This window comes from Acomys minous (assembly GCF_964271855.1).
Source record: "Acomys minous genome assembly, chromosome: 4".
In the NCBI taxonomy this organism is placed as follows: Eukaryota; Metazoa; Chordata; class Mammalia; order Rodentia; family Muridae; genus Acomys; species Acomys minous.
The window spans coordinates 50243547-50270446 of record NC_140486.1 but is presented as its reverse complement, the minus strand read 5'-3'; the positions used below and the strand labels follow the sequence as shown (position 1 = coordinate 50270446).

The 26900-nt window shown below is 43.6% G+C and overlaps 1 protein-coding gene across 2 annotated transcripts in view; it reads right to left on the bottom strand.

Moving 5' to 3' along the window:
• Positions 1-26900, bottom strand: part of SIL1 (SIL1 nucleotide exchange factor) — a 228937-nt gene that overhangs the window by 59558 nt on the left and 142479 nt on the right. For both annotated transcript variants that reach the window (XM_084780061.1, XM_084780062.1), the window contains 2 exons: positions 20808-20928; positions 15550-15649 (listed from right to left, as the gene is read on the bottom strand). In XM_084780061.1, coding sequence (XP_084636187.1) covers positions 15550-15649; positions 20808-20928 — 221 coding nt within the window. The remainder of the gene's footprint in view (positions 1-15549; positions 15650-20807; positions 20929-26900) is intronic.

Sequence of the window (26900 nt, the reverse complement as noted above, 5' to 3'; positions counted from 1 at the left end):
CGTAGCCATCAATGCAATCATACTGCAGAACTGTTCCACCCTCCTGAGGAACCCACTGTACAAGCTCTTTATAGCCACATCTCGTGCTCCCACTGAGTCCCATCCTGAAGCCCTGATAACCGCTGGTTTTTTTCCTCCAGCTCTGTAATTCTGACATTTGGGGAATGTTATATAAATGGAACCACACAGATTGGCTTTTTTAAGATTGGCATTTTTTTTTTCACTAAACATAATGCCCTTGAGATCTACCCAAGTTACTGCACACACCAAGTGCTCATTTCTTTTTATTGCTGAGTATCTCATCACATCTGTACAGTTTGCTTAATCATTTACCTGCTACAGAACATCCAAGCTGCTTCTAGGTTTTGGCTACTATGATAAGCCTGCTCAGCAGGCAAGACGGCTCCGTTGGTAAGGAACTTGCCACAGGATCCTGACAACCTGACTATGACCCTGAATCAGGTGGAAGCGGGGAACCAGTTCCTGAAGGTTACACTCTGACCTCTCCATGTCCAGTGCGTCATGTGCACACCTACACACTCTCTCACATACATATAGACAACAAATAAGTGGAACTGATATAAACATGTGAAACCTACATACAAATTTTTGTTTAAACATACATCTTACTTTCCTATGATAAATCCATATAAGCACAATTACTGGCTTATATGGTAAACTATGGTTTTATTAAATCTATTAAACTGTTTCCTAGAGCGTATGTACTATTTTACATCCCTATATCTTCACTAGTATTTAGTACTATCATCATTTTTATCTCTTAAGAAATATTTACTAGTATCTCTTTATATATTTAATTTGCATATCCTATAATGGCTAATGATGCTAAGTAGGTTTTCATGGTTTATCTGCCATTCACATATTCTCTTTGGCAAAATGTTTTTTTTTTAAACTATTGGAACTCTGAGAGTTGTTGATATATTCTAGGTAAAAGTCCTATGTTGGGCTGAGTATATACTTCAACAGTAGGGAGGGCACTTGCATGGGTTCAGCACATGCAAGGCTCCAGGGTTAATCCCCACCACACTGAAAACATAGCTACTTTGTTAGATGCGTACAGGCAGACCTTCCTTTATGGATGTTCACAGGATATTAATTGCAACTATCCTCTGTACTACATTTTTAGGGCTGAGGATATGGTTCGGTTGGGAGAGTGTTTGCCTAGCATGCACGAAGCCCTGGGTTTGACCCCTAGCACCGCATAAACCCCAGCATTCACAGAGTGTAGGCAGGAGCATCAGGGTCAAAGTCGTCCTCAACTACATTTTGAGTTTGAGGCCGAATGAGATACATCAGAGTCTGTTGGGGACAGGCTATATGGCCAATGTTCAGCCATCTTGTCAGAACCTAGGTTCCTATTTCTCCAGAAGTCTGCCATTCACCAGAAACTAGCTGACCTTGTCGTAGGTCAGCAGTTAAACACCTGCTGTGGTTTATTGTGGGGGCTGGTCACTCTAGACCCCCGAGCTACTCCTTTTCCGGTGGGACTACTGATAAGATCAGATTAAAGGCCAGCTGCCCGCGAGCAGCAGTTCCGGGAGCTTTTTCCTGACTAACCAGATCCTTCACGACTTTTTTGGAATTTCTCTCCTGCAATTATAGCAGCTGTAAAGGTAGAGACCTACCTGCTGGAGCATCCCAGAGTTAGGTATCCATAGCAACCCTTGCTTACACAAATACCCATGCCTCTGTGCCTATATAAACTCTGAAAATTCTCAATAAAGGGGGTTTGATCAGAATGCAGACTTGCCCCCTTCTTCGTGTCTAGTGTTCTGTCTCTATACAGGAAAATTCTCCTCCCGAGTGTTAGTCGAGCCCCGGCGGGCCGGAGCAAGAGTCTGTCTCACAAATAAAAATGAAAGTTACAGAAATGGCTCAGCAGTCAAGAGTGCACACTGGCTGGACATGGCAGAGTTTTTGTTTGTTTGCTTGCTTGCTTTTCTGTTTGCCTCTGCTCAGGAGGCAGAGGCAGAGAATCTCTGTGAGATCAAGGCCAACATGGCCTGCAGAGTAAGCCAATGTCCAACAGGATTGCATACTGCACCCCATCAAGTGGCTCCCTCAGGAGTGCCGGTGATGCCAGTTCCAGGGGGTCCGATGCCGTCTTTTGGCCTCCATGGACTCCCACACTCACATGGACAACCCCCACCCCCCACCTCCACACAGACAGATAGAACCCATACACACACACAATTTTTTAAAATGTTTGCTTTCAATATAGTACTACCTCTGCTGATAGCTTTGGCAATAAGATCTAAGATGAACACACACAAAGAAAAAGGAGGGCAGCTCTGGGGTGCTAACTGCCACTGCAGTTTCTTCTGAACATAGATTAGCAAGGTAAGCAGGCCCTGTTGGCTACAATCTCAAGGACTCAGGAAGCTAAGGAAGGCCAGTCTTAACTGCAAGGCTAGCCTAGACTACACAGTGAATTAAAAGACTAGCCTGTTTCAAAATTAACAATGAAGCCAGATGTGGTGGCCCATCCCGGCTCTTGGGAGGCTGAACTAGAGAGCAGGAACTGATGGCTATCTGGGTTACACCGTGAGTTCCATTCCAGCCTGGACTGTAGAGTGAGGCTCTACATTAAGTAAGTAACATCAACGATTCTTTAAAATAGGGATAGACTGAGACCAGCAAGATGGCTCAGTGGATAAGGGTGGTTGCCACCAAGTCTCATGAATTCAGTCCTCAGAGTCAAGGGAACCACATGGTAGAAACAGAAAACCAACTTCTACCCTATGTCAGTTGTCTGCTGACTTTTACACACACACACACCTCCCCCCTCTTGTTCTCAACTTTCCTAACGCCGTGACCCTTTAATACAGTTCCTCATATTGTGGTGACCCTCCAACCATAAAATTATTTTGTTGCTACTTCATAACTGTAATTTTGCTACTGAATCATAATATAAATATCTGCTATGCAGGATATCTGGTATGTGGCCCACATGGTAGGGGTCACTAAATAAATGTACTTTAAATTTTTAAGAAGGGTTGAAGATGCAGCACTGTAGTACATATAAGGCCGCAGGTTTCATCTCTAGCACCAAAAAGAAGACAAATTCATAAAGTGACAGAAAGGGTGAGTGACAGCAGCAAAAACCCTTCATGTCAGAGAAACTCAGGAACCTCACAACATTGAGAGCTCAGTAGGTAAAATTCTAGGAGCTGATCCACATTTAGGAAGGAATGTGACCAAGGGAGGAAGGTGTTCTGTATAAGGAGCAGAGCAGGGTGGAGACTGCCCTGCTCTTGGGTGAGGGGTTTGGGGTTGGTTTTTTTTTTTAGTTTCTTTCTTTTTTCTTTTTTTTTTTTTTCTTTCTTTCTTTCTTTTTTCTTTTTTTGGTTTTTCAAAACAGGGTTTCTCTGTGTAGCTGTACTGTCCTGGACTCACTTTGTAGACCAAGCTGGCCTCAAACTCACAGCGATCCACCAGCCTCTGCCTCCCGAGTGCTGGGATTAAGATCACAGTCATAGGGGAGAGGAGTAAGGGGAAAATGGGAGGGAGGGAGGAATGGGAGGATATAAGGGATGGGATCACCATTGAGATGTAATATATATATTACATATATATGTATTAAAACATATATATATTTTTTTAAAAAAGGTGTTTGCCACCACGCCCGGTCCCTAGACCTCACAGGAAGAAATTGGCAGCATGTCTGAGGCCCTGTGTTCAATTCCCAGCACCACATACATTGCTGACAGTAGCTCATATTCCTGTAAGTCCAGTCTCATGAGGCAGAAGCAAGAGGATCTGGAGTTCAGTTGGCTACATGGAGTCTTAGGACAGCCTGACCTTGTCTATTTAAAAAAAAAAAGGCCTATAACATTAAAAAAAACTGCTGGGATACTGATAGAAATTACATTAAAGACATATATTTTACTATGTTGAATTTTAATTCTATTTATTGAAGTCTTTAATTTACCTGCACCATTGTTCATCAACTTTTGACTTTCAGTATAGATCCTATACTGAAGGTGTATGCCTTCTTGGCTTTATACTTAAATATTTTATTTTGGGGAGAATATGATGGAATTTATGTTTTTTATTTTAATTTCCAGATATTCATAACTAATCCATGTAAATACAACTGAATTGTGTTGGTTTCATATCCTCTGACCTAGCTGTTTTTACTAGCTCTAATAGGGTATTTTTGTTTATTAGGTGTTCTTTGGGATTTATGCTTAATCTGTGTCACCTGAAAATAAGGAGAGCTGGGCTTGTGTTTTTTTTTTTTTTCTTTTTCCCCTTTTCCAGTTTAAATGCCTTGTCTCTGTCCTCTTTTTCTTACTGGTGTGGCTTGGACTGCTTTAAATGAGTGGTACACTAGTCAGGGCTCTCTAGAGGAACAGAACTTATAGAATGAATGTAAATCTGTATTTTATAAGCATACGGTAGCCATGGCGGCTCGTGTCCTTTCTGCCTGTGACCTCTGCTCCGCCATCGTGGACTGCCAACACTGGCCTTGTCCCTGGGCTCAGCACCACTCTCTGTCCTTAGGGAACCCGGAGGAGGCCCGGAACTCTGCAGCCCGCCTCCATGGCAGGTGCTTGAAGGGATCACACACTGTGCCGCCAGAACAGTGACGCACCCCACTAACATTAGAGGGAATCAAGGACCGAGTTCAGCACGGCTTGACACTCTATGACAGGACTGACTCAGAAAGCTCTCAGTAAATTCCCACTTTATGAAAGACCTTAGACAGTTTGGACCAAGTGGAGATTGGAAGGAGATTGGAAGACAAATTTGGGGTTGAAATTGCTGATATAGATACAGAGAAGTTAATGTGTCCACAAGAACTTGTAGATTGCATTGCAGATAAGGATGTGTTAGAATAAAGTATCAGCGCCTTCCTCCTCACCGAGAGGACTCCAAGGACACATGATGGCATCGTGGCTGACCGACAGTGGTTCTGTTGGACTTGTATTTAAATTGTCTGAGCGTTTTTCCCTTTCAAAGTAAATTAAATAAATTTATATAAAATATCTTATATTTAGTTACATACTAATTATATAAATATTTTATAAATATATTTATATATTAAAATATTACATATTGAAGCACGTTTATAAAAATATATAAAGGGAATTTATTAGAATGACCTGTAGGCTGTGGTCAGAGGCAAGAGTGGCTGCCTAGGAGCAGAAGGCCTGAGAATCCAGTAGTTGTTCGGTCCGTGAGGCTGGATGTCTCAGCTGGTCTTAAGCACACACGGGAATCCAGAAGACCTAGGCTCTAACGCTAGCGCAGGAATGGATTTGCTTTGGAGGGCGAGAGCAAGCAGGCAGAGAGAGAGCCAGCTTTCTCCTTCTGTGTCCCTTACATATAGGCTGCCAGCAGAAAGCGTGGCCCAGATTAAAGGTGGGCCTTCCCAACTCAAAAGATCCAGATTACAATTGGGTCTTCCCACTTCAAAGAATTTTATTAAGAAAAAAAGTCCCTCACAGGTGTGCCCAGCCACTTGGGTTTGTTAATTCCAGTTGACCAAGGGCAGCCATCACAGGTGGTGAGGGAATACTCTTGCCTTCTTCCTGAGTTCCCTGGCATAGATGGCCTCTCACTGTAAAGTATATTCAATATAGGTTTTTTCCCCCATCAATCTCTTTATCAAGTCGAGGAAGGTTTCTATTCCTGGACTTTTTGAGTTTTTATCATAAACTGGTATTGAATTTCTGTCACATGTTCGTAATATCTCAATTGATATATGATGAGGTAATTTTTCTTCTTTAGCTGCCGACTAGTGGTTACCATTTGGGTTTTATGTTTTTGTTTGCGTGTGTCTGGTTTTTTGAGTCAGAATCTTGTTATGCAGCCTGGTTGGCCTCAAATCCACAACCCTCTGTGCTGGGGCTACAGGTGTACACCACCACACCCAGTCTGATTAGATTTTGTTACATAGGAAAAAAATGTTTGAGATAGTGTCTCTCTACGCAGCCCTTGCTGGAACTATGTGTGCAGATAAGTGGCCTTGAACTCACGGAGACCCCCTGCTCCCGCCTCCCGAGTGCTGGGATCAAAGGCCTGCACCAGGCTAGATTCAACTTTTCCTTTCGGTAATGAACCCAATTCAGCTGTAGTGTTTCACTCTTTTTCTAAGTTACTGAACTTGACTTGTCTCTACCTTATTGGGGATTTTTGCATCTATATTCATGAGGACCGTTAATTCTGAAAAGTTTTTTTCTTTAATACTTAGTTGGTTTAGCAAGAATCATAACAGCAACCTTATAAAATAAGTAAGAAAGTATCACTTCTGCTTCCATTTTCCAGAAGAGACTGTTGAGCTGAGGTGAGTGCTTTTCAGTGCTTGCTAGAACCTAAGGACTTCTTTCTCGGAGCATTCTCACTACACATCAGGCCTCCTCGATGGCTGCAGGGGTCTTCACGGGGTTTCCTATGGTTTCGTGCAGGCAGCACATACTCGATTCCTTGTGTAGGGGGCTGGATTGAGAGCCATGAGTGCGCTAACCAACTGTCCTACTGCTGAGCTGCACCCTGGGTTTCTGAAACAGGCGTCTCTATGTGGCATGAGGCTGGTCTTCCTGGTGTGCTTTCCTGCCTCTGCCTCTCACATGCTGGGGGCAGGGGTACCAGCATGCCTAACCAACTGAACTTTTGCTTGTGTTCAGGTCAACGCGCCTTTCTACTTCACTGGAGACCTTCTCTTTAACACAAGTGTGTGAAGATATCCTCTCTGGCCCCTTTATGAGCAGAGAATAGTCTGTAAATTCAGTTCTTTTATTTGTTGAGGCTTCTTTTATAACTCAAGGTGCACTCTAACTTGAAAAGAAAGCATATTCTGCCAGGGTTGGGTACAACTCTCTACAAATGTCATCATGTTATGGCTGTCACTCAGCTTTTTCGTGTCCTTTCTGATTTGCTTTTTTAGAAATTCTGAGAAAGAAATGTTGAAGTCTCTAAGTGTAAGTGTAGATTTATTTGTTTCTTCCTTTAAACTAAGGTTTTGCTGTAAGTACTTGGATTTTTGTTTTTTGTTTTGTTTTCTGAGACAGGGTTTCTCTGTGTAGCCCTGGCTATCCTGGAACTCACTCTGTAGACCAGGCTGGCCTCAAACTCACAGAGATCTGCCTGTCTCTGCCTCCCGAGTGCTGGGATTAAAGGCGTGGGCCACCACTATCCCCAAGTTGCCTCAAGAATTTAGACATAAAAATGTTTTAGGGCCTTACCCTTTTATCATGATGTGGCACTCCTCTTTACCTCTGGCCACTGCCTTCCCTTTGGAGTCAATCTGATGTTGATACAGCTACCATCACTGTTTAAAAGTAATGCTTGTGCAGTATGTTTCATTCTTTATTTTCAACCTACCTCCTTTACTATTAAATTTGATTGGGTTTCTTGTAGAAAGTATGTATTTGGGTTGGTAAAAATTCATTTAGTTAAAAAAAAGACTAAGAAACACACAAAAATAATCCATTTAGTATAATGTTTTAATTGACAATATAATTTCTATTATTTTATTTTCAATCTCCCCCCTTTATTCTTATATTTGAGTCGGTTTCTTGTAGGAAGCATATATTTGGGCTGTTCAAAATCCATTTAGTATAAAAAAAAAGAATAAGAAACATACAAAAATAATCCACTTAGTATAATGCTTTAGATGATAGACTATTCACTTTCAATGTAATTATGAAATATTAGAGCTCAAGCCTGCCCTTTCTATCCATACGTGGGTCTCTGGGTAATGGGGCTTTATTTGGGCTTTGGTTGAGACTGTGTCTCTCTAGTCCAGGCTGGCTTCCTGTCTCTGCTCTTTGACTTTTTTTTTTTTTAAATAGAACTCCATTTTGGTTTATCTACAGTATTTTCTGATTGTATCTGTTTTTAGCTTCATTTTACTACTGATAAGTATTGCAATATACCTAAGTAACTAATAAGCTACTGATGTTGAGATCTTAAACTCTGAGTGAAATATAGAAACTAATTATGTCACTTCCTTCTAAAGTTGTCTTAAAATATTCTCAATGGGCATCAGGAAGTAAATCAGATGATGGCAATAATGTTTGCTTTAAGTAATCAATTTAATATTCAAAATGAGAATGCTAACCTATTTCCCTTGCTTGTGTTCACTACTCTTTCTCCCTCGCTTGGTCCCAGTTTCCATCTGTGGTCCTGTCCCACCTGCAGAATCTTTCAGTTGTCCTTCACAGTAGATACACTGGCAATACATTCCTCCAGTTTCCTTTATTTGAGAATATCATAATTTTCTTCTTACTTCAAAAGGACACAGTATGAGCTATAAAATTTTTTAAAAATTGGTTTTTTTCTCTTTGTACTTCTGAAAAATGCATCACATTTCAACCCCTATGGCTTTCGATGAGAAATCACTATCCCTCAATCGCAGTTCACTCAGATGTACTGCTTCTCTCTAGCTGCCTTGAGATTGTTTTATCATTAGCTTTCAGAAGCTCTACTGCGCTGATCCGGACCTCAGGCTCCTCACTCAATCACAAGGAGTCCGTGTGGTTTCATGAGTCTGTGGTTTTGGGCCTCTCATCAAATTTGGAAATTTGTTACTCAGAATCTGTCACTCACTGTTCCTTTAGCTTGTTTTTCAGTCCCATATTTTTTCTCCTCTCTGGAATTCCAGTGGCACAAATGCTGGACCTCTTGTTGTCGTCCTACGGGTCCCCAACACTTGCTTCATTTTTTTCCTCAATTAGATTTTTAATCTAATCACACTTTATAATTTTATTATCTCTTTATTGATTCTCTTTCCTCATACATATAATCTGTTATTGATCTAATCCAGTGTATTTTTGTTTTGTTTTGTTTTTTGAGACAGGGTTTCTCTGTATAGCCATGGCTGTCCTGGAACTTGCTCTGTAGACCAGGCTGGCCTTGAGCTCACAGAGATGCACCTGCTTCTGTCTCCCAAGTGCTGGGACTAAAGGCGTGTGCCACCACCACCAGGCTCTAATCCAGTGAATTTTAAATTTTTATTTATTTTATTTCTCTTCCATACTTCTTATCTAACTTTCTATGAATTTAGTTATTCATGTTAACCATGGTACAAATAAATTAAATAGGAAATTCCAAATAATTCCTTCCTTAAAAATATTTTAATTTTATGTATTATAAGGGATATACATGCGCACATGAGTGTAAGTGGCCATGGAGGGCATTAGATCCCTCTAAAACTGGAGCTACAAGTGGTTGTGAGCTGTCCAGTATGGGGCTGGGAACCAAACTTGGGTTCCTCTACAAAAGAATTTTTTTTCTTATCCAAAAGAATTTTTTTTCTTATCCTCTGAGCCATCTTTCCAGTCCTCCCACCAAAAAAAGAAACAACCCCCCCCAAAACCAAACCAAACAAACAAAAAAACCCTTAAGGTTTTATTTATACATTATTTTGAATAGCAAACTCTCATGCTATCTTGCTTTTTTATTTGCTACACACATGAACACCCCTTGACCAGCATATACATGCTACATATACCACTTACATACTAGAGAAGTCTTATTACAGTATACAGGAATTACCTAATTTATTTCAGGAAAAAGCATAGTGTATTACCGCTCAGTGTTATACATGAGGAGTGTTAGTACACATTCTCCTTGGAAGAGGGGCTATTGTAACTCTACATGGTCTGTGTGATGGTTTGAATGAAAATGGCCCCATAGGTTCACAGGGAGTGGCACTATTTGACAGGATTAGGAGGTGTGGCCTTGTGGGAGGAAGTGAGTCACGGGGGTGGGCTTTGGGGTCTCATAAGCCCAAGCCAGGCTCGGTGGCGGCAAGCTCTCTCTCCTTCCTGCTGTTTGCAGCTCAGGACGCAGATCTCTCAGGTACTCCAGCACTATGTCTGCCTGTGCACTGCCATGTTTCCCAGCATGATGGGAATGGACAAACCTCTAAAACTGCAAATTAAATGTTTTCCTTTGTAAGAGTTGCCATGGTCATGCTGTCTCTTCACAGCAATGGAACATTAACTATGACTGTGTGTGTGTTTTGCTTCTTTGTTGATGCTTTGATTTGTTTCAATAGTGCTAATAATTACTTGTTAGGCAATTTTATGATATCTGCTTTAAAATTTGTTACTAGGTTTCCAACTTTTGAGTCATCTAGGTGTTAGTGCCTAGCTTAGTCTGCTCAGCTACTATAACAAAATACCATAGATTATTTTTAAATAATAACCTTTTATTCCTCACAGCTCTAGAGACTGAGAAACACAAGCTCAAGTTGTTGGCCAATTTAATTCCTAGCTGAAGGATCCTTCCTAGGGTGCAGATGACAGAATAAGAAGGAAAGCTGATCTCTTTCCCTCCTCTTCTGAAAGAGCCACCCCACACTCAGTGGCCTAGGCTTAAGTACCCCAGCTTGTCCCTCACAATAAGATCATATTGGGGGTTAGAACTTAAACACATGCTTTTGGGGAAAACATAAACATTTAACCCATAACATCGTCAGTTTACTCTCTCGCCTAACTCAAGTTGTGGTTTTTCCAGGCTCTTAATTGCATGAGCAATTTTCAAGTATATGCTGAATATCTAAGGTGTTAAGTTACAAAGCTTAATATTTTAAATCTTCTTCACCTTTTTTTAGTACGTGGTCAATCACCTGCTAGTTTTTGTTTGTTATGTGCTGATTCTAGCAAGTGACAGTTCAGTTTTCAGTGCTACTCTGGCCTGTCTCCTTCCTGTGTGACCTTCTGCACAGTAGTTTCTCAGCCTCTTGCTGTGTGGATGTTGGCTGGTTTTTTGGTGGTGGTGGTGGTTGTTGTTGTTGTTGTTTTACTGAAGATAAATGAAGGACTATGTCCAGGACTTCGTAGGCAAACTTTAACTTTTCAGATCTACTCTGTCCAAAGCAATTCCGGCCTCACCCTAGGCTGGGAGGTGAAGACGTGGCTGCTATCACTGGGCGCAGGTCTCGGGAATGGAAGAACAGCTCCTCCTATTGGCCTCTACTAGCAGCACCCTGGTAGGGCAACTGCTATGCTCACTGTGGGAAAGGAATAGGTGCTGCTGTTTGTTCTCTTACCCAACTCACCACACCACAGAGGGCAGCTCTCTGTGGTCACTCGGGTGGGGATGGAAGGGCAGACTTCCTACGCACACCTCATCAGAGAGAAGTAACAAGCAGCCCAGGGTTCCCAGGCAGAGGTGGTGTTCAAGCTCCCCATTGGGTTTCTGCTCACACCACCCCAGCTCCACAGTCTCTATGGCCAGGGGGAGGGGTGTGTGTGGGTGTGGGTATGAAAGTGTGAATGTGTATGGTGTGAAAGTGTAGGCATGTGTGTGTGTATGTGAGAGTGTGAGTGTGGTGTGTGTGCACCTGTGCACACATGCACTTGCACACACGCCAAGAAGAAACACAGAGAGCAGCTACAGGCAGAGGGCAGACACGCTGTCTCGCTCCCACCCACACCATTCAGGTGAAGCAGAGACCTGGCTCACGCTGTCTAAGCTGCCATCGTGATTAGGTGCCAGTTCAGGTTCCCCAGGTAATTTCCGCTGACTCTGGTACAGGGTTGCTGCCACCACCAAGCAGGAAATACAATTCTAGACTCCCTTCCTCTTCTACTGGCCTTCTACTGGTAATGAGTGTATATTTTATGGGGTGGTGGTCAAGAGTCCTACGGTCTCTGGCAGAAGCATGACAGGTTCTGCCTTTTTTTTTTCCTATAGATCATTTCTTCTCTAGCTGGAAAGAGAAGGTTTCTTCAGTGTTTTAGAATCACTACTTAAGCCAGGTTTGGCAGCACATGCCAGAACCTGGCGGCTATGGCAGAAGTGTCACATGTTTGAGTCCAGCCTTTGACCCAGTGCACTCCAGGTCTCCCTAGGCTGTGCACTGAGACCCTGCCTTAGGAAACAAAAAGTCTTTTAAACTATCTAAAACCTGGTGGCATTTCAGCACCTGAAATTCTTCAGTGTCCAGTCTGGAATATTTAGGGCTAAAAGAAGACCCAAGAAAGACACTGTCATGTCATTCCTATACCTCCAAGATCCCTGTCCAATCTACTGTTTCCTTAGTGGACACTTTCTTAGTGCACCTCATAGAAATTTCCATATTGCATCTATGGTTATAGCCATAGTTATCTTTAGTGGGAGCAATAGGGAACATGAGCTTTCTACAGAGTGAAAAGCTTAAGAAAGGCACACCTTTTTTTAAAAACAGTTTTTCAAGACAGTGTTTCTCTGTGTATCCTCGGGCTGTCCTGTACTTACTCTGTAGACCAGGTTGGCTTCGAACTCACAGAGATTGACCTGCCTCTGCCTCTGCCTCCCAAGTGCTGGGATTAAAGACGTGTGCTACCACCACCAGGCTAAGAAAGTCATACTTTATAAAGTCACACTTAATTCTTTTTACATCTATTTAATACAGTGTGTGTGTGTCTGTGTATGTGTACATACATGTATATCGTAGCATATGTATATGTGTGTGCATGCATGTGTGCAGATCAGAAGACAAACTTGCAGGATTGAACTCAGGTCATCAGGCTTAATGACAAGCATCTTTATACACTGAGGCATCTGGCAAGTCCTGAGACAACTTTTCTGAGAAGCAAGAGACTTCATCTAAATTAAATAAAGTGTGAGTGTAGCTATCAATGCAAGAGATTTGGATACCCTTTCTCCTGCAAATTTCATATAAAATATGAGAAACACAGAGGTATGGTTAATATCTGACAGGGTTGGGGTTTTCTGTAAACAGAGCAAAAGCATCACCCTGTATTTACAAGGCATTGCATAGGATGGACTTAAATATTAATTAGCTAAAAGAATGAGAGGATCTGTAGCCCGGATCAAGAAATGTGCTTAAAAACAAACAAACAAATACCCAAACCGATTTCAAGTCCACTTGCTTGTCCCAGAGCCAGTGCTGACAGCACACGGTCAGTGTACTGAGTCGGTGTACATCAGTTCTGGGTGAGAGCAGAAGCCCAGGTCCCAGCACCTCGGGATGAAGCTAACTACCACCTCTGCCTCCAGCCTGCTGAGTGCTGGACTGCAAAAGCAAGGAGAGGAAGCCTGAGGCTCAAGCCAGCAGGTGCTAAGGTCTTGCTTTGTGCTGCTCTGTGGATCCCTTTGCAGAGGAAAATGATTTTTTAAACAGCAATGGAAAACTAATAATCTTTGCCTTTCCATTTTCTCAAATCTTTTAAACATTACTCATGCTTTTCTACACTAACTAAATTACAAAGAGAAAATGTCATGGTCTGAGAAGAAAAATTCAATATTGCTTTCCCAAGAAAGCAGAGAGAAGTAAGGTTACGTGGGTTTTCATCCACAGACAATAGGGAACCTGGAACGACTTCTATGTCCCTTACAGACCACATGATACCTGGAGCAAAGGCGACAAGGGGTAAAGTCTAAAGCCCTGGCCACAGGGACACCAGCCTTGAACCTGGGCTCCTGGCCTCCCCTTGACTTGTGGACACATTTGCTGGTCTTCACCCGTTTCCAGCCAATGAATGCAGCTGTATAGTCCCGTGCATCACCTTCTTCGTGTGCTGCAGCTGTCATCCTGCCCCTTCCTTCTTATGTATTTCACTGTTTTGTCTCTCCTACATGTACGTATATGCACCATGTATGTGCCTGGTGCCCACAGAGGTAAGAAGAGGGCACTGGATACCTTGGAACTGCAGTTACAAAAGGCTGTGAGTAACCATGTGGGTGTTTGGGATCAAACCTCCTCGCCGCTGGGCCAGCTCTCTAGTCCTGTCCCTTCCTTCTGACAGGCATTCTCTGCGACAGACATGTGACTTTGGTAAGATAACTAAACACACAAAGGCTTTGGGGTTTGTAGTGGTGCGGCTTGGTTATTTGAGTCTCTATACAGCTCAAGCTGGCCTGGAAATTTACTATGTATCCCTGGCAATCCTAGACCTTAAGTACTCTTCCCACTTTAGCCTCTGGTGTGCTAGGGTTGCAGCGCTGGGATTACAGGTGTGGTCACTGTGCTTGGACCTCATACTTCATTTACAAATATCTCTGTCTTGACTGTTGTTGGTGCTGCAAATGCACAAGTATTTTCAGATGTGCAAGGTCCTTGCTGACTTTGATGTCATGTTCTACTGATTAGTATATTGACTTTTTGCTATCTGATAAGATCCACATCCTGGGTTAGGTTGTGATTAGGTTTGTTGATGGTATTGAAAGGTAACAGCTGGCTGCCTCATTGCACTCTGAGGATAAATATTAGGTAATACATATAAAGACTCAAATGTCATTAATCCATTGCCCTAGCCTCCTGAGCACTGAGTAACGGTGTGTGTCATAACATCTGGCTTTAGCACATCTTAAACAGGCCAGCGCTGGCTCCACTATAAAGGCTCATTAGTCTCAGAAGCACTTCTAAGGAGTCTAAAGGATTCCTGGGACCCACACTGTAGAAAGAGAAAGCCAGTCCCCATAAATTGTCCTCTGCCTATGCACTGTAGCATGTACTCCACCCTACAAAATAAATATATAAATGTTAGGTCTGAAGGACCTAAGCCATTTTGAAATAACATACAAACTTCCAAGGACCTAATGCTGCCCTTTTAAGCTTCTCCCACTATTCAAGGGAAAGGGCAAAGTAACTGTGAGAAAGAAAACAGGAAGGAAGAACCTGGATCTACAAAGCAGCTGTCAGAGGAAGTTCTTTCAGGACCCCTAGGACTCGCCTGGGAATACAGAGGAAAGCTCTGAGCTATCCCCGGGTATTATGTGAGTCCACGATCCAACTCAACGCAGTGTATTTCTTCCTGTGAGCTATATCAGTGAGCCCTCCCAAAAGTTAGGGGCACAGCTGTCCTGCTTTCCCCTTGGATACCTTAGTCTGTGCCGAGATTCAGGGCAAGGCGAACTTCAGTTGTCCTCTTTATGCTTAAGAAACTGGAGGACCCATTTTTTAAGAAGACAAATATTCAGACATCTTCCTTTCTTGTCTATCTCCTTATTTAAAAATGTTAAGGTTTATTTTTATTTTATGTGCATGAGTGTTTTATTTGCCAGTATGCCTACACTGTCTGTGGAGGCCGAGAGAAGGCATTAGATGCCCTGGAACTAGGGGGTCACACACAGCTGTGGACTGCCGCGTGGGTGCTGAGAACTGAAGCCACCACAAGAGCAGACAGTGCTTTAACCACGGAGCCATCTATCCAAGTCCTCTCTTTTTGTTTTTATCTTTTTTTTTTTTTAACAGGGTTTCTCTGTGTAGCCCTGGCTGTCCTGGAACTCAACTCTGTAGACCAGGCTGCCTTCGAACCCAGAGATCTGCCTGCCTCTGCCTCCCAAGTGCTGAGATTAAAGGCTTGTGCCTCCAAGCCCAATTTAAAAAGATAAAAAGAAAAGAAAAGAAAAAAGGCAAATTTGTGTCTACTCCTTACCTAGAAAAAACAAACAAACAAACAACAACAACAAAAAAAAACCAGAAACACTCTGACTAGTTTTTTTAAATAGCATATAAAGGGCTTTTCTTTTAATTTGTCATAAGTCACTATTCCATGCCTACTACAAGAGCTTCCAGGTAAAATCATTCTCTCAGATAGAAACAATAGAAAGACCATCACATACCTGTTCGTCCTTTGAACTCTCCATCTCTGCTCCCTCCTTGAGTTTGGCCAGCGCACTCTTGAGGTCCTGAGATGTATATGTGTTGGTGTTGATGTCCAGCCTGTCCACAGAGAAGCCAAGTCAGAAGGGATGCACTTCTCCAAGAAAGACGGTGACTGGCACCAAAGAAGCTTACTATTAGTACACTTCCATTGCTCTGCCTTACGGCAGCCAGGATCCAATTCAGTAACTGTACCTGAAGCCAAAATGGGTTTTGCTACTTTGTTTGTTTGTTTGTTTGTTTGTTTGTTTATGAGACAGGAGGACAAGGCACAGGGCAAACAGAGGTTGACCCTGGACAGGTCTGTCGCCTGCTGCTTGAGCAAAGCAGGCAGACGCTGAAGTAACAGGCACTCTCCTCTATAAACTTTCGGGAAGCAGGGCAACATGTTCCAGACCTGATTTGACAGGCCAACGTGTCTCATGGCTCACACACTGAAGTCAATGTTTGAGCACACAGGTCTACGTCGCTCTTACAACAAGCAGCTTTGAGACACCCAGGAGTAGAACCAACAACCACCTTCTATGGTCATCTCCCAAGAGGATGGAGCAATGGCAGTACACGGCAGTAATCTCAGAACCCGCAGAGACTAGAGAGTTTCCTCCCATACCTCCCTGCAGCTGATCAGCTTCAGCCACCATCTTGACTGGAGAGGGAGCCTCCTGGGTGGAGAGAAGGTGAAGTCTCAGCTCAGCTGAGGGAACAGAGGCAAGAGCAGGAGTGGCACAGACAAGTGGAAGGGGGCCGCCATTTAGCCAGACTGTCCAGCTGTGCTTAGGTTAAAGATGAGCAGGATGTGTTTTGTTTGTTTTGTTTTCCTTTCATAACTGAGATCTTACTGGTTGAGAAGCAGAGTACACTGTTCTTCAAAGTTACCAGTGACTGATACTCAAGCCTGACAGGGTCTTCGCTAACTGTACGTTCCTCCACCAGTCAGCAGCATTTGCACAGCACACCCTCCCTTCTTCTAACTCTGCTGCTGTTTACCATGCTCGCCCAACTCCTCATTCCTCCTCGTCTCTTTAATGATTCTTCATCTTCTAGATGAGCCATATATACTGGAATGCCTCACAGTCAGGTCCTGAACAACCTTTTTTCTATCTCTGGAGTAAGACATTAAATGTTTATCTCACAGTGATGCCTGCACTAATAGCTTTAGCTCAAACCCCTCCCCTCGAACAGCAGGATCTTATACAGTGACCTGCTAGGGTTAATCCTGATTTCATGGTTAATTTTAAACTTGATTTCATGAAGAAATACCTATGGGGGTATAAAGCATACCTCTGAGTGTTTCTGCAAAGGAATTTCTAGTGACAATTAGATCATGAGGGCCCTGTCCCAGCCAAGGGCTCAGATTCCTGACAGATTCACAATCGATGACATTTGGGAGAGGTGATGGAAGATAGAAGGCAGACCACTGTGAGGGAGAAGGCAGGTCACTGTGAGGGGGGCACGCCCCAGGGGCTATGTCTGCCTGCCATGATGGTGTGGCACTTGGGAAACTTTGAGCCCAAATAAGGAATTCCTTCAGTTCCTTCTCTCAGCGTGTGTGTGCTCCCCGCACCAGGGAAGCTGGCTAGTGTGTTAACTGAGCTAGCCTTCTCTGGTCTCAGACGCTTTTTGCTAAGAACAACGACCTCTATTCATTCGCTTATGGAACTGGTTTGGTACATGACATGTACTCGGCAGCTAGGGGCCAATACGCAGGGGTTGGCTGTGCTTCTGTCTTTCCACCATATTGATCCAGGGGATAAAACTTAGGTTATCAGACTTGGCAAGAAGTCCCTCTCCTCTCCGAGCCAGCCAGCCCATCCAAGTGAGTCTCAGGTGCTTAACACATACCTCACACTTATTTAATAAAAAGCATCACTTATAATACTTGTCTTTAAAACTCTGGTCCAATTGTGACTTTTCCATTTCAAAAAAATAACACCTTTAAGCAACCAGAGGCTTCACTCTCAAAGAGGCCTTACTCCAACCTCTACACCCAGTGCTTCAGCAAGCCCTTTAGCCACACTTCCAAAGTAACTTCTTGCTTTCTTTTCTTTCTTTTCTTTTTTTCCTTTCTTTTTTTATATTTATTTATTTATTTATTTATTTATTTATTTATTTATTTATTTATTTGAGACAGGGTTTCTCTGTGCAGCCTTGACTGTCCTGGACTCGCTCTGTAGACCAGGCTGGCCTCAAACTCAACATCGATCCGCCTGCCTCTGCCTCCCAAGTGCTGGGATTAGAGGTGTGTGCCACCACACCCGGCTCCAAATTAACTTTCTAAAGTCACCCACTGTCCGTTAGGATACCCTGGACCTAGTCACCACTGCACCTTGTCTGATCTACTGAAACGGCATGCTGGCGGTTCCCACTGCTTCTTCCCCTATTGGCAGTCTCTTACCCAGACACTACGGTTATTTGTGAGGCTGCACTGAGTCACTCTCCTCCAAACCCGCTCTAGTCTATTCTACTATTACTAAAGGTGAAGGAAGAGCATTCAGAACGCCCCTAACGCTCCGCACACTATACACCACCCACCCACATCGACCTCTCCATTTTTTCTCGCCTCTCCCCTCTCATCCCTCTGCCCCCCCCCCCCCCGGCCCCTTTCTCTCCTTTCAAAGCTGAGGCCCGAACCCACGGCCTTGTGCTTGCTAGGCAAGCACTCTATCACTGAGCTAAATCCCCAAGCCCGACTTCTCCATTTTCATCTCCTATGTCTCTAAACACCTGAATCATTTCCTGTTTTTCAAACCTGGGGCTCTTTTTGTTCCATCTGCCTGAAATGCTATAACCCCCAAGCTCACAAACCTAATTCTTTGTAGGATTTAAATTCTCTTTCTTTAGCTTTTGCTCAAATATGTTGATGAGGCCTTCCTTACCGAATCATCCTACCTAACATGGTCTCCTGCAGAGACTCATTACCGTGCCTCATTCCTCCCCTAGAACTTATTATAATTTATAATTATCTTACTCATGTGTTTATTTTTGTTGTTGTTGTTTTACGCCAGCCAATCTCAAGGCCTCCACTCACCTTACGGAGGCTACCACTTCATCTGTCTTACAATTTCTGCACTGCCTGCCACACTGCATTCAGTAGGTCTTTGTGAAATGAACTAGTACAGCAGGTAGACAGGCTGTCCTTTGCTCGTCAATTCACTGTTATGCCGTACCGCAGCGTGGCAAACGCCCAACCCAAAACGGTACAACTCAGACGGAGCAGAGTTTGTCCTTCACTTCTCTAGCACAGAAGGAAGTTTCAAAGAAGATTCCAGAGCAAAGAGATGTTTTCTCTAGGAAGATGTGGACAGGATGTAGAATAAAACTTGTATGTTTCTTTTTATACCTAAAAATATGCTTGAAGTCAGGCAATACGAGAGTACCCACGGGGACAACCCTAAGGCAGAGTCTCTGGCCAGGCCAAGAGCCCAACAGGCATCGTAGCTCTAAGCAGCAGGCGGCAGGACTGGTGGAGCGGCTCAGCCCCCACATCTGTCTCCTGCACAGTGGTTGACCAGCTCATCTGAACAAGCTGCTAGAAAGTTGCATGCCTTGTCTTCCAAAGCACACTAACCAGATAACCAGAAACCTGTGCCAATCCCAGGATGCTGGCAGCTTCTGTTCCCCGGCTACTGCTGAACAGCCAGGAAGATACAGGAGGTAGGGTGGGGCTCTGTCCAGAAAAGTTGTAGCAGCTGAGAGAGAAGCGGAAATGGCCAGCATATCTTGGACAATCTAGGGCAAAACTCTCAGGAACAGTTCAACGGAGAAAAGCAAAAAGGAAAGGTGGGAACTAGGAAGGCTTTGCTCTAAAAGGAGTAAGGACAACATAGGAAGTGTTCCTACTGATGGCCTGCAGGCAGAGGGTGGAGATGGCATACAAAACACCAAACCAACAGCTCCAAATTAATAAAGTTCCAAGGTCAGCATTCTTAAGACAAGGACGCTGGTTTTTCCATTCAAAAATAAGAATTAGACTAGATGTGTAAGAAGAGTTCAAAGTACCTTGATACACTGAAGTGTGTGTGAAGTGAGTGTGCATGCAGGCTTCCTGGGGGTGGAAAGGGTAGCAGGCTGTACCATGATATCTGGTTATTCCTATGTGACTGAGACAGGAGTAACTATGATTTGGAGCACTGAAAGTCAGGCCTATATACAGAGATAGAGAGGAGGAGAGAACTTCCTGGGTCTGGATGATGACAACTGCCTCCATCTTAACGCACATTAGAATCTTCTAAGTGTAAAATCTTCATGTGTGGTGTGTGTGTGTGTGTGTGTGTGTGTGTGTGTGTGTGTGTGTGTGTGTGTAAAATCTTCTAACTAACCACATCTGACATGGGGCGAGTGCAACACGACTGAATGGGCTCATGGATCATAAATGAACGGTATTGTTAGGTATGTCAAGAAACGGGTCTAGAAATCTCTGCCTACCATGCCTGAGTTTCCTTACCTTTCAATTCAGAAAACACCAAGCAAGGAAACTTGTTAATTTAAGGCAATTAAAAGGAAAAATAGAAACTGTTAATTCTCTAAAATCAAATCTCTCAAACTGGTTATTAAAAAGTTAGGAAACCTATAACCACTGGGAAATGTGTTAAATTCTACTCACATACTATGAGAAAACCTATTTTAACACTGACTAACAAGAGGAAAAGTTAGTCTGAATTAAGGACTTTAAAAGGCAATTTTATTGTTCACCAAGGAAGTATCACTGCAAAGCAGAAGGCCTAACAGGCTGTTTTAATGAGTAGATGACTCATCTGTAATCAGCGCATTAATTGTTGGGATTCAAATGGGTGCTCTTAAAGTACCGGGGAAACAGCTTCACTTTTAAGGAAGGTTAAGCATTCCCCCTACAGCCTTTTTAAAAGCATCTATTTGTTTGCAAGATATTTCTTTCCAAAGATTGTGGAAATAAACTTCCATAAAATCATGACAGTTGTATCACAGATTCTACAGTTAAATTTCAAATAAAAATTATAACATACATAGCTGGATGTGGTGGGCACACTTTTATTCCTAGCACTCAGGAGACAAAGGCAGATCTCTGAGTTCAAGGCCAGCCTGGTCTACAGAGCAAGTTCCAGGACAGCCAGTACTACACAGAGAAACTCAGTCTTGAAAATGAAGAAGCAATTCACACCCATGAATCTGCGTAGCTTTGCTAGTATTTCCAAGTCAATGTCATCACTCAGCCTCCCAGGCCCTCAGATCACTACAGTACCTTTTGCCTTTTTTAAATCCCTTCCAATTAGTTTGGAACTTGTCTTCTTGTTGGAGTTTCACCTCTCTTGCTCCAGTCTGTAGATTTAGTCGCACATGGGATCCTGCAGGGACAGCCTGACCTGCAAGTCAAGAAGAGAAGAGTTGCATGGGGCACAGGAAGCTTGGTGGGCACTGGGTGCAGCAGCTAGCATGCCAACAGGACTGAGACGTCCCAAAGAGCAGACTGCCACATCCAGTTTACCTCTTCAGCCCAACGCTCCTAACCCCACACTCTACTCACACCAACTCCTTTCACTGTTATAACAGAATCTATAAGACACTAAGGCAAGGAGGTCAAAGGACCAACATCTCAGATCAACATCTGCTTATTAGGATGTGATAATGAAGCCTACTTTGTGTCTTCTGTGAATTTAGCTAATGAGCTTTGTTGTTACACACAGCAGGTAAATAGTGAGTAACTCCTCAGGCAACCATCAAAACCCTGAGACATTGTTGTCTTTTTCCCTGACACCGTTCTTGTCCCTTCCTTGACAGACCCACAGCATCCCAAGATATCCCAGAACGCTAGCAAGCTCTGTAGCTCATCACCCTCATTTTCAAAACCAGGCTATTTTGCATCTCTTTTCCCTGATCACAGGAACTGTACATCTTCCTTTTGGATCTCCATAGCCTGTGTGCTAGAGTTTTGTGCATAAAATACGTGGGTTGTAACAATTATGAATAAGAAAAAGGAAGCTGCTGGGGATGGTAGAGCATGCTTTTAATCCCAGCACTCATGAGGCAGAGGCAGGCAGATCTTTGAGTTTAAGGCCAGCCTGGTGTACAGAAAGAGCTTCAGGGCTATACAGAGAAACCCTGGCCTAAAAGAAAAGCAAGATACAGCAAGCCATGGAAGCAGGCAGCAGAGCTAAAAGAAACTGAAAAACTACACCCACTTATCGCAGAGGAACAGATCCATTAGCTGGGGAACCGAGCGTAGTGAGTGGATGGATGGCTTATGTGCATGCAACACACAAAAGTACTCAGGGATAGTTTATGAGCAACTATGCTATATCATGTACTACAAATAGAACGGTATACTCATTCGATCAATAATTTACAGAAGATGGATTTACCAAGCAACTGCTACACAGCAGACCACAATAACACCTTCTAGGAATACAAAAATAATTTTTCTTTAGGTTCTAAGAATAAGAAATTTATTTTAAAGATATTTCTCACATGTAACCCAGCTAGCTTAGAACTCACTATGTAGCCCAGGCTGGACTTGAACTCCTGATTCTCTTGCCTGAGTCTCCTAACTGCAGGGATTATAGACATGCACCAAAACATCAAGCAAAAAGTTGAGCGTCTATGGCTGCAGGATTGAACATTTCATAGAAAGAGCTTTCGGAAATGAACTTTTTTGTTTTTGTTTTTGTTTTTGTTTTTTGAGACAGGGTTTCTCTATGTAGCCTTGGCTGTCCTAGACTCACTTTGTAGATCCCCTCAAACTCACAGTGATCCGCCTGCCTCTGCCTCCCAATTGCTGGGATTAAAGGCGTGTGCCACCACGCCTGGCAGAAACTGAACATTTTTGAAGGAAAAATGATGCTTCTAAAAGTGGGAGTGGTGGTACACAGCTCTAATCCTGGCATTCAGGTAGAAACATGAGATGAGAACTTTTCTGTAAGAACAAGAAGAAGGAGAAGGAGGGGAGGGAGTAAGGGAAGGAGGGAGGGAGGAAGGAAGGAGGGAGGGAAGGAAGGAAGGAGGGAGGGAGGAAGGAAGGAAGGAGGGAGAGAAAGATGGATGATCCTGGCACTTGGACTCTGCTTCTGCTTTCTCTGCCAGAGGACGGTCCTGTGTGTTGGCACTGATTTGATTCAGGAAACAGATGGAAATGGGCGTGGCAGTAATGCCTGCAATCCCACCTCTCACAGCCTGAGGATTCTGAGACTGAGGCTAGCCTAGGTACTCAGCGAGAATAAAGACACCCTGAGCTACATAGCACGACGTTTAAAAAACGAAGCAACAGTCTGAAAAAAAAAATTCCTTGTAAGAAGAAAGCATAGCACAAGCTCTCTCAGGATGATGACAGGAACCCAGTGTCTAAGAGAGCACTGTCCCAGCAAGAGTCCACACTCCTCACCACGCACAGGGCTGCAGTAGATCCCTGACTCCTCTCACCATCTGCCTCCACCCAAGGAACTAAGGAAACAGCACCCTGGGGTGTGCTGTCTCCATCCTGCCATCCACTGCAGTCAGGAGTGCTGCACCTCTGCTAACATACACAGAACCTACAGGACATCTATTGGTCCCCTGCTCTAAGGACAAGAGTATGTTCCAGTCAGAGTGGGGAATTCTTCCTCAGAGATGCTTTCTAACAAACTATGACCAGGATCCACACTGGGGAAAAGGAACCTACATGAAGGGACCCATGTGCAAAGACTTGGTCACAGAAACCATGCACACAGTCACAGCCTGACCCACAGGACTGGTAAGGCTGTACAACTCCTGCACTGCTGCTCGACCATGAAGCCTGGTGTCTTTTCCTGGAACAGAGAAATAAAACTAATGAGCTAAGTGTGATAGCATGTACATGTAAACTCAGCACTTGTGTAGCCAGCCTGGGCTACACAGTGAGTTCCAGGCCAGTATAGGTTGTAAAGTAAGACTATGTCACAAGAAAAACAAAAACAAAAACAAATGAAAATCCTAACGACCTAAGATGGTTTCAAAAAGAGGTGAGGCTAAACACTGGCAAAAAGACAGATCTGGCAACTTCTCTTCTATTCCTAACAGGTAATTCTTTAGTATCTCTCTCTCTGAACATATGAGGGGAGAGGCTATTTCACCCAAAGATATCTCAAACTAACAAAGCAAACAGCACAGTCCCTTCTGGATGTATACTGCAGAGATGTGAAACTCACAGAAGAGCAGAGCCCATCGCCACTGTAACCCTGCCCAGACCACCCTTGACATGCACCGCTGCTTTGCCATCTCCGAAACCTGTTCATGCTTTCTGCTATCTCTCCTCCCACTCTTGTCTTATGAGACAGGTCTTACTATGTAGCTCTGGCTGTCCTGGAACTCACTATGCAGACCAGGCTCGCCTGCTACTGCCTCTCAAGTGCTGGGATCAAAGGCGTGTGCCATCATTGCCTGGTTAATAAAAATTACTTAAAGGGAAAAGAAAAAAAAAACAAGAATAAAAACAACATTTCTCCATCTTTCCACAACTGCTTTTGTGCAGACTCTGACCATTTTTCATCTGGACTCTATCGTAACTTCCCAAAAGCCTTTCCCCCACCTGCGTGTGTGCGCGCGCGCGCGCGCGCGTGTGTGTGTGTGTGTGTGTGTGTGTGTGTGTGTGTGTGTGTGTGTGTGTGTGTAGCAGGGGAAGAGAGAGGGAAAGAATAATGTGTATAATCTATGTAACCCCTCCACTTTAAACCCTTTGGTGGCTCCCTGAGAGTCAGTGAGGTCCTCCAGCCTTGCCCAGCCTTATTCCCATGCTCCGCTCCACAGAAGAACGTGTTCCCTGGCACTGAGGCCCACTGAGGCCTCTGCCTCCTGAGTGCTGGGATTACAGGCATGGGCCACCATACCCAGCACCACAAATCATTTTTATGGCTTGTACCACAACCCATATTTATATGGTTTTAAAGTTTGGTTATTTGTCACCATTTTCTTCCAAGGGATTACCTCATGCTCAGTATACCTGAATGTTCAATGATAACTTGTTGAGTGAAATATTTAATACAGAAAGAGAAATCTATTGATTGACAGATTTTCACTAGAGCAAATACATTCATAACAATTAATCACGTTAAAAGTTATTTTTAGAGCCAAGTGGTGATACTATTTTTAGAGGCAGAGGTAGGCGGATCCCTGTGAGGTCAAAGTCAGCCTGATCTACCAAGTGAATCTAGGACAGCCAAGGCTACACGGAGAAACTCTGTCTTGAAAAACAAAAACAAATAAACAAAAAAGATTTATTTTTAGTAGTAAAGTACTAATGCTTATAACAACAAGAGTGATATCTTAAGATTTTCCGGTCTTGGTCTCAGTCAGAAACAGGATAATGAAAGAACATGACTCCATAAGCCCCAGACACAGCAGGTTAGACTGTGCTAAGAGCCCCGGAAGGAAAGAAGATCTTATGTGAATAATTATTTTATTTGGAGAAAATTCCAAAATTGCTCTTTTCACATGAGCCGCCACAGGGGGCAAGAGGAAGCACAATAGCACTGACTCAAAATACAGGTTAAGTTCACTATAAACCAGTGCAGCAGCAGTTGCAGGGGTGACAGAAAATACAGCATTTCAACTGTTTCTACCCTGCTGGGAAAAATGCCAAGCTGGAGTGTGATCTGACCTGCATCTCTTAGCTTCTAAAAAGGAAGAAAAAACAGCAAACAAACCAAGCACTGGGAGAGCAGAGGTGCCACAAGACAGCCCAAGGGAAAGAGGAACTGGGACAGAAGATTAGACAAGGGGCAGAAGACTGTGATCCCAAAGTCGCAGGAGCCCCAAAGCCCACATGGGCTGTGGACTGACCACTGACTCTTTGGAGCCAAATTCTAAACCTTACTATCCCACCCCAGAGAGACTTCATTTCTAAAGAAAGCCACCTCGGGCTGGAGAGATGGCTCAGAGGTTAACAGCACTGCTCTTCCAAACGTCCTGAGTTCAATTCCCAGCAACCACATGGTGGCTTACAACCATCTATAATGAGATCTGGTGTCCTCTTCTGGTGTGCAGTTGTACATGCAGGGAGAATACTGTATAAATAATAAATAAACAAACAAATAAATCTAAAAAAGAAAGAAAGAAAGAAAAGAAAAGAAAGCCACCTCATGCTTTACCTCCCCTGGGTCGGTCAGTGGTTTCTGTCAGAGGCCAGGACCCAGGCACATGACTCCTACTTTCCTTATCTGTGGCTGATTGCAAAGTTCCACCAATTTCCTCCCTTTACTATACCATGTGACCCTGTGCTTCTTCCTAACAAAGGCAGAGTGCACTTTCTGGTGGACTTGGCTTAGGAGATGCTCTGACTAGCAAGATGCTAACAAACATGCCTTCTGGAGCAGGCTTTTGTCCCTTGGGTTTCTATCATCACCAGGAGAAAACCTGTCATCGGCTAGAACTCTGTCCAAAGCAGAGGAGAGACCCGGAGCCAAACATAATCAAAGTGCAGGCTGGAGGCAGGTCACACCGAGCCCAGGCATAACCAGCCGCACCAAGGCTGGAGGCAGGTCACGCCACGCCCTGGCATCATCAGCCATACCAAGCCTATCTCTAGACATTTACTTTGAGCTACTTCTAAATTTTTTTTAAAATGTAAAACAAAACAACAGTACAGAGTTTCCACATATTCCAAATGCCCTTTCCTGAAGTTAATATCTTACAAAGCCATAGAAAAATTAATAACAGTGTTAAGTAATTAAAGACTGCTTTTAAACCTTACCAATATTACCGGGATCCAGATGTTTCCTTCTAGAAGTAACTGGGTTTTATTTTGTTTTTTTTCCCTTCAATTCATGTATGTGTGTATACGCATGTCCAAGGTTAATATCAGCATCTTCCTCATAATTCATTCTTCCACCTTATTCTTTAAGGCAGGCTCTCTCAATCAAACCCAGAGCTCACAAATAAGGATCATCTCACTAGCTGGGTTACCCTGGGACTCCCCTGGGTATTATTGACTCTCCTGTTGCTGTGATGAAACAATATGACCAGGGCAACTTATCAAAAGAAGGGTTGATTTGGGGCTTATGGTTCCAGAGGGATAAGAATCCCTCACGGCAAGAAACTGTGACAGCAGAAGAAGCTAGCAACCGCTTACTACAATTGGAACCATAAAGCAGGAACCCAAGAGACCTCGCACAAAAGGGCCCTTTGAAACTTCAAAGCCCCAGTGACATACCTCCTTCAGTGAAGCCACACCTCCTCACCCTAACAAGCACAGACTAGGGACCAGGTCTGAGGACATGTCATCTGAACCCACACCCGGTCTCCACCTTCCAAAGCTGCAGTGCAGGGAAGGCGCCATGCTCACCCCATAAATGTGGGTCTGGGGATCAGAACTCGGGTCCTCATGCTTGTG